The 8,598-nt window shown below is 34.8% G+C and overlaps 1 protein-coding gene across 3 annotated transcripts; it reads right to left on the bottom strand.

The window, feature by feature from the left end:
• Positions 1 to 559: 559 nt before the first annotated feature.
• LOC122025204 (protein ENHANCED DISEASE RESISTANCE 2-like) lies at positions 560 to 7,894 on the bottom strand. Of its 3 annotated transcripts, XM_042583974.1 has the most exons (22): positions 7,500 to 7,894; positions 6,460 to 6,534; positions 6,315 to 6,365; positions 6,165 to 6,230; positions 6,030 to 6,091; positions 4,594 to 4,622; positions 4,329 to 4,418; positions 4,215 to 4,261; positions 4,044 to 4,144; positions 3,741 to 3,836; positions 3,569 to 3,633; positions 3,416 to 3,487; positions 3,156 to 3,302; positions 2,801 to 3,075; positions 2,503 to 2,554; positions 2,217 to 2,389; positions 1,809 to 1,910; positions 1,673 to 1,723; positions 1,428 to 1,571; positions 1,236 to 1,331; positions 1,014 to 1,115; positions 560 to 921 (listed from the first exon to the last, which is right to left on the bottom strand). In XM_042583974.1, exons 1-22 carry the CDS (start codon positions 7,674 to 7,676, stop codon positions 826 to 828), a joined length of 2,169 nt encoding a protein of 722 aa, XP_042439908.1. In that variant the 5' UTR covers positions 7,677 to 7,894; the 3' UTR covers positions 560 to 825. The 3 variants fall into 3 exon arrangements, with proteins under 3 accessions (XP_042439908.1, XP_042439909.1, XP_042439910.1); XM_042583975.1 differs by lacking the exon at positions 7,500 to 7,894 and having other exon boundaries at positions 6,428 to 6,534; XM_042583976.1 differs by lacking the exons at positions 4,594 to 4,622; positions 6,460 to 6,534; positions 7,500 to 7,894.
• Positions 7,895 to 8,598: the final 704 nt, after the last annotated feature.

Here is an 8,598-nt window from a genome sequence, read left to right as displayed (position 1 = left end):
CTCCTCTCCTCTTCCTCCCACTTCCTCCTCCTGCTATATATAATTATTTTTTAAAAGTAATTTTTCTATTCTATTCTAGTTTATGCCCTATCGTTTTTAAATATTATTTTATTTTATATTATTTATTTATTTAAGTGAAAAAGCAGGTGATGGTATTTGTTAGTAAGAATTAATAAAGACTCATATGATATTAATTAATGTAAAAAATAATTTCAAATTGTAAGGTTTACTTTGAACTATGAATACAATTTTGTTCTCAATATGCAACTATAAAAATCATTTCATTCTACATGCTCATATTAATGGGCATGGATTTGAATCGTAACTACAGCAAATAACCCTCTCACTCAGAAGATTGTTAAGTACATGATTTATCTCCCTTCACCTTACCGTGATGCCGAGGATGAGGGCCATTTGAAGCGAGTATTATCATGTTTTGCATCAATTTAACTCTACATGGAATCAACATAATTATTGCTATTTCAATTTTGAAGATTGAAAACTAAGTAGACTTTAGAGCTTTTGAGGTAACTTGGCTCCAACAATAGCGAGCAAAAACTTATCAAATTGGTTTCGGTAAATAGAAGAAATTGCACGAGTAATATTGCCTTGTCAATGTGCTTTTTCTCAAATGATATGAGCTTATGCATCATTATACATGTAGAAGACTTTTGATAATATATCCACTAATTAAAGTTCCTTTGGTGATTTTAGCATAACAAATATTGATTTATTACTTATATTGAAAAAAAATGGAGGAAGAAAATCAAAATGATTTACCAATCGATACCTTTGCACCTCAATTGAAGGATTTGCGACCTTTCATTAGCGCGATCTTAAAGAGACTGCTTTGGAGGGGTCAATATGATTCAACCGGTAAGTTCCGAGGAGGAACTCGGGTAACTCCTCATCTGAATTCCCCTGTGTCGTAACAGTTTTATTGGGGTTTCCAATTTTGGACATAAAGTGTAAAGCTAAAGGATTTTCTTAAGGATAATGGATGTGCAAATTACCTGTATTAGGATTGCCATCTCTGCTACCAAGTTGGTTAAGCATCCAAGTACAAGACTTGCAACACCCTTCGCAACCATGGAGGAACCAATGTCGATGTCAACCTAATGGTTTATGAGCAAAATGAGGAATCAGAATGAAATCAAAGTAGGATCAAACGACAACAATCAAAGTATTGATATGCCTATTCATCTTACACATGCTAGTGATAGGTTTGAGATTACCTCCAAGTAGTTTGTCCCATGGAAATAATTCACATCGAGTGCACGACCTACCAGACATGCTTTCTTACCGACACTTTGCTTAACTATCCACGATCCCTGAAGGCATACCGAATGGGATGAGAATAAAAGACTGTAGAAAGCAAGCAACATTGTTTTTCTAAGGAACTAACGAAGATTTAGTATGAAGGACACCTCTGCTATATGTGGGATGAGCTTAAACCTTGAGTTTCGATAAGCGTCATCTCCTCCAACAAATCTTTTCAACAGTGGAATGCTATCCACCGGCATATTCATCATATAGTACAAAGCGAGGTTGTATGTGGTGGAACCTGGCATCTATTTTTGAGTTACGATAAAAGCAGCTTTAGAGAACACATGTTATGGTTGAGAAACTAGATGCAAATGGAGGCGAGGAAATGAACCGCTACTATGCTTACTTGAAAGTTAACGACGAAGAAAAACTCATCACTGAATTGTGCCGCATGTTTCTGTAATTGTTGAAACTCTTCTGAATGTGCCACATTTTAAGAAGCAGTTTTCAGATTCAAGATCATGTTGAGATATATGACTCACCTGCACGATACCCCCTGAGCGACCGCTGAGATCATCCTCGCGCTTATCAGATTTTAACCAGTCAGCTGCTACCAGTTCCATTAGTGTACCACTGGCTGCAATCTGTGCAAAAGTTTACCAAACAATTAAAACAGATTGGCAATGAGGCTAGATCGAGGAGTTAGATTTAACATTCGAGGAAGGTGGAGGAGGGTTCCCAAGAATGAGTTATGTAATCAAGAAAGTGTAATGCCTCATCAAAATTTACAGAATTTTGGGATCGAACACCTTGAGTTCTCAAGAATTAGTTAGATAATCAAGAAGGCGTAATGCCTCTTATTTTAGCTTCATCGAAGTTTACAGAATATTCAGATTGAACACCAAGACTTGTTTCGCAAAATGAAAGAAAGGAAATATATGATTTAGTACCTTTTTACGGTCTCGTAAGTAGGTTTTACCCCGTATCAAGAATGTTGATGGATCTGCTGTTGCCCAAGTGGAAGCAAGTGAAAAGCTTGAGTCCTTTAGTAGGGTGGAACCATAACTACAGAAGGGTGCATCATCAGATAGTGAGGCTTCGCCTATGCAACTTTTTGTTTGAACTGCAAAGCAACAAGTTGAAACTGACTGGCTAAAAAAGCACAGGAGTTGCACATGAGCTTGCTCAGAAATTTATTTGATGCTGGCAATGAAGAGAAGTATTTGTTAAAATTACCTGCAAGTCCATGCCATCTTTTCATAAGAGCAGCAGCAGGAGACTGCCTCGCCTGATATAGGTTCTGCGTTGGTCAGATTGATCACAAAGAAACAAAAAAAAAAAAGATTTCAAAGGATGCTAAGATGAATATCTAACATGCCTGAAACTACAAACACAGTGAAATTATTTGCTAATACAAATCCTTTCCATCATTCTCAATTTACTCTCTTAAGTAAAGAAAATCTTGAACAGAAAAACTTTAGGGTTCTGTAAGTTGAGGAAATCTTAAAAATAATAGGAAATGATATGATTGAACCTGAAAGGGTGAATATGAAGTCCACATATCTTCCTGTTGTTCATATTCTGATTCATCCAGGAAATCAAAAAATTCATCATCAGTGTCATTGGCTTCAAGGAATGAGCCATTCATGCCCACGGCTCCTGCATCAGACTCCCGAGAATCTTCTGTATGTTCCTGAATTCCATTCTGAACTGGCAATTGTAGATCTAGTCCTGCCTCTTCTCGTAGAGAAAAACTTACATCTGAACCAGGGTAGTTTCCTAGTTTAGCTCGGAACATCTCCCTTAGTGCTGCAAATTGGCAATGCCACTTATTGGTAATAGGACAACCAAAGTGACAGAAGTTGGCGAAATGTTAAAGGGCCACTTACCTGCAACTCGCTTTAGCATTCTAATGGTAATGTGTTCTCCGGCAGAGGTGAAAAGCCGAGGCACCCATAGTTTCCAATCAATAGCAAGCATGTGCTTAACTACAGATTCTTTTCCTTGGTTTATAGGAGTTATAACATATCCACCATCTGCGCATGGAAGTATACAGCAATTATCAATCTCACTCGCCTAACTAAAACATAATAAAACTTATCAATGAAATTCTAAAAATAGTTATTTGGGCTCCATTTAAGGAACTCACCTTTAAAATAGGCACGTTTGCATCCTCTATGAGGTTGGCATTTTTGGTGGAAAACAGACTGGAAGAGGATTACTGGACCGAAGAGGCAATCTAAGAGTTAAGTTATTGTCAAGATCATTGGCAAAATATAACTAAACAAGTTCTCTGCATTACCATACGTTCCATCTTCTTCCCTCCTCCAGTAACGCCTTATTAATACATCCCTTGGTTTCATACCCCTGTAAGGTAGATTTCATTCTGTCAAGACCTGATAGGAACTAAAATAAACAATGCCAAACAAAATAGAAAGAGCACTTTATTTTTGTGAGTAACCAAAAAATCTTACCTAGGCAACCAATCATGACGGAATTTCACATGGATAATATCCGTGTGACCATCTAAATGTTCTATTATAGTGGCTTCATTGAAACAGTAGTCCCATCTGCAAGAAAATTCATACAGACAACTCAACTAAAGTAGAGGATATGATTGTGAAACCTACTGCAACTTCACTTTATGTTTGCAATTTTAATTGATCGTCTTTAACAGAAATGTTTAGAACGGTAAAAGTTTTCTTATGAATGACATCTGCTCAATTAATAGGTGCCAGAAAAAGAAAATGTAGAGAAGAATGAATCACTACTCTTACTCTAATCTTGATGGACCAAGAGAAATGACTTCATGGAAAATGGCTTCAGGACTTGCTCCAACTACACCTACTGCCATTATGGCCGAATTTTCATCATGATGCTGCAAAAAAAAAGTGTAATCAGTGCGTTGAAATCTTTTGTGCAAATTGTTTCAGTCATCTAGTAATTACCTTGCTATAAAGATTGCCCTTCCTTCCTTCTTTGAACAACCGTAGACCTGCACAAGCTCTATGAGCTAAATATGAAGCTTTAGTGGATGGCACAAGTATCTAATATAGATTTACCATTGTCACAGCCAAATATTGTCCATGAAGAAGGTTCTATAACATCAGATATTATCCTATCCCTTTGTAATGATGAGAAGAAATCCCAATCTGGAAACAATCACAGAGTAAAGTGTCAAAAAAAAAAGGAGTATGAATAGCCAAAGAAATGGCTATTTATGGGACTAACGAAACCTGAGTCTAATCTTGAAACCATCTGCTTATAATCATTTAAGAGTACAACACTACTAATATCATCTGGAGAAGAAGAGAAAAAATTGCTCACCAGCTGAATGTGCAAGACTTCTACGCAACCTGTAATTTCAATATAATTCAGCATACTGATATTGTTTTTTAAAAAAATCATTAAATATGCTAATAATTAATATATTATGTTGAATAATTAGCTTACTTTACTTAGCTTTTTGTTATCAGATATTGGTGAAATAATTGCTTAATGTAAGGTTTCAAGTGGTATCTAATCTTAGATTTGTTCAGGTAGGTAACAAAAAGAAGATAGGCTATAGCTGTTAGCTAAGGTTCAGGTTTAAAAGATGATTAGTGAGGGAAAGGTATGCTTGTTGATCTGATAGTTTGATGTATTTGGTGATACTGGATTAGTACCATCAATTGGATGGCTTGATGATTGATCGCCTATGGATGACGGATGATGGATTTATTCATGATTGTCAAAATTGTGATCAGGGATTCAGTAGCTTACAGCACTACAACCCAGAATCATCCTTATTGATCTAAATACCAGGTAGGATTCAACTTGGACTGGATTTCCATGAAACTACAAGATGATCCTATATTCCCTCGGTGTTCTTAGATTGAATCTTGAACCACATTCACAAAAACATTTTAAATCTTGACTTGTATTAGAAGGGGATCACATATCAACTAAGAAAAATTTCCAACTACATTGTAATCCATTTTGTAAAAGTTACAACTTGCTATATAAAATCACAACAACTAATAGTTATATGAATAATTGTAATTAGTAATTATGTATGACATTAGCATAAAGTTTTAAATGTTTACAACAGTACTAAATTGAAAATAAATACATATATTATAAATGTCAAGTGCAATTTTAGAATGTTAATTTAAGAAGCAATAAGCCAATGAATATGCATCGTGGTGATCAATCAGTCATCGAAATTCATGTAATCCATTTTTTTCATCAACTAAAATAAACATACTAAACATGACTGTGACTCCACCTGAGATGTTTTTATGTTCAAGATGATTGACACAATATACATTTCCTGCAGAGAATAGGTTGTTGACATTTATAATAGACACAATAGACCTTGTCTTGTAGGATGTAAGTAATTTATTGAATAATTAGTTAGGCCAAAAGGCTATATATACATGGATTGTAGTTTTAGACGTTATTAATTACCAACATTATTCATCAATTTGGTTAAAATTAGATAAGCTAAAGTCCACAAAATATTAGTATCTAAAATTCATATATATACAATCATGAAAATAAAATAAAATGCCATTGTATACCACAAGCAAAACATGGGAATTCTAAGCAAACACACTTGCACTTTGCACTGTTCCTAACAATCAGTTAAAATCATTCTTGGGTTAATAAAATGTTCACTTTTAAACCTACTATAATGAGTTGAAGGTATTTATATGCCTTGGCATAAAGAAAAATCCAAATGACCGGTTAGAAACAGAATATGCAGGAAACAACTAGTGTACCTAAGAGATGCGCATCTTCTTTTTGAGAAAATCGAAACATTTGGTTCCTCCATGGCACATTCCTACAGGAATAGACATTCTCAATTAGTTTTATCCTGATAAAACTATGTCAAGTATTGTGGAACCATTATCGACCTTGAATTTTGCTTCCATCAATGTATTTATCCACTTAGCCGCTTCTTCAGAACTTCTAGTACCCAACTGGATCAGAGAATCTCAGATTGAATATTTTTAAATGTGCTGGAGGAACTTAATTCAAGATGAATTCTGTAATGATACTTTTACCTTGAGCTTTCTGTCATTTGAAGTGTTGTGCAGCGTAAAAAGAAAGAAAGCCTGTATGACAACATGAATTACAAGATTGCAAAGAAAAATTAACAACATTAAATCTATCTCACAATCTTTTTCCACATTCTTGTAATATTCTCACATTCCCCATGATGTTTTCTCTTCCATTGTCATTTACACGGATACATGAATCAACATTTGCAGATCTTACAGGAACCTGAAAAGGGCAATAAAAGATGAACTTCAACAGATAGCAATTCACCTCACACTTAATATTTGTATTAATTTGGTTGCCAAAAATTTTTTTTTGTGAATCCAAGTTTCATCTTATTTTGGGTTTAGGGTTTAGGGAGAACTGAAAAAAACATCAACATCAACATCAAAATCAAACCATGTTAGACCAGACTATTTGGTGCTGCCGACGAGTATATTATTCCTCTATTGAAGTCTATTTATGCAAAGCCAAATCAAATACTAAATGGAACTCAAGAAACATAGTAAAAGGAAATTCTTTTCACAAGTGACTAAGTTCGTTTATTCCCAAAGCAACCTTGAAGATTCTATTCATCTTCTTCTTTTTTGCAAACAATAAAAAAGCTCTTGGGAGGAGAACTCAAAGAGGTTTTCTCCAAGTAAGAAAAAGAAAAAAAAAAACTAGCATGAACTTTATGTTTTAACAAATCTAACATGAAAACTTTCGATTATAATAAATGCATGCACATCCTTTCAATTTTATAACATCCTTTCAACTCATTTAATATACTATAAATTATTTGATTGTTAGAGTAAACAAGAATATTAACTTTTAACCAAATACTTAAACTAACAATATGCTAAATTTATAGCAAAATTGAAAGTATATGTTTGTTCTAGATTCGTTAAAACATTGAAGTCCATGCTTATATTTAGCAAGTATTCTAAAAAAATGTAAAAAAATAAAACCTTGCTGGTATTTAAGCACTCAAAATCCCAATCCTAAAAGAAAATCGATCCTTTCTCCTCGTACCTAATCCATTTAGATTTCAAACGGCGCAAGCACTACTAATCATTGACATCCAAAATCCTACCTTTTCCCTCCCCGATCCCTCTCCGAACTCCTACTGCCACGTCCATTAATCTATTCACGATGCGACGACGTCCGAGAAGTGATTACGGTCGCATAGGAGCGCAGAGAAACCCTACCTGGGCCCCGTCGTCTGGCACGTCCCGGTAGCAATCGAGGGCGTTGCGGTGGCGGTCGAGGACGAAGTAGCGCTTGCGGGGGTAGTGCAGGCCGAATCTGTTGGAGCGGAAGAGGTAGAGCCACCCCTCCACATTCCAGCCCTTCTCCTCCTCGCCCCCGCCCTCTCTGCTCCCCATTGCTGGACGCTGACGGACGGCTCCAGCCTCCAAGGAGTCAAATTCGTTGGCGTTGCGGGGACGAAAGGGAAGCGAAGGCGTGGCTTCGTGGCCTTCTCTTGCTTTCTCCAATGGGAACTCGACGAGTAACGAGTAGTTGGTCGGCGTTGAAGACGAGGAGGAGGAGGAGGCGAAAGAGGAAGAAGACGACGAGGGAGAAGTCGCGAGGCGAAGTCGAGCTGGTACGCCAGCCGGTCGGCCAATTTAAGTGACGGCATAAATTTTAAAATTTTTAAAAATAAATTTAATTATTTAAAAAATTAACAATAATTATTAAATGTAGCATCCATTTAATTTTTTTTTCTTAAAAAAGTATTTAGGGCAAAAATTGAAAGGATGATTCTTTATTTGTATTAACAATAAATATGGCTATGGGGGTAGTTATATAAGCAAAATCGCGTCCATTTTACTAAAATCAATACATATAAAGTATTATTATTATATTAAAAATATTATTTATTAAATTAATCAATATTATTTAAATTTAATTAAAATTACTCCAATATTTATATGTACAGCTGATTTTAATTAAATTAGAGTGATTTTAATTAAATGTAAATAATTTTTATTAAATTAATAAAAAAATTATTTTAATATAATATTAAGTTGACTAAGTTTCCTAGTGTCACAACTGTACTCTTAACTACTCGGATAAAGATATCTCGTAAATAAATATATATTCATATTAAATTTTATAACAAATTTAGTATATATATATATATATATAAAATGTAAAATTTAGACATAACATTCACATTTGTTTCTTAGCGCAAGATATATTTGAGATAGTTATCATAGGATGGGCTTGTCATATTATATTAAGTAAGGATTAAATACCAACAAAAGTGGAGAACTATTCTTTTCATATAGATCATGTATAATT

The sequence above is a fragment of the Zingiber officinale genome, chromosome 9B (assembly GCF_018446385.1).
Source record: "Zingiber officinale cultivar Zhangliang chromosome 9B, Zo_v1.1, whole genome shotgun sequence".
In the NCBI taxonomy this organism is placed as follows: Eukaryota; Viridiplantae; Streptophyta; class Magnoliopsida; order Zingiberales; family Zingiberaceae; genus Zingiber; species Zingiber officinale.
This window is presented reverse-complemented; position numbering and strand designations above follow the sequence as displayed.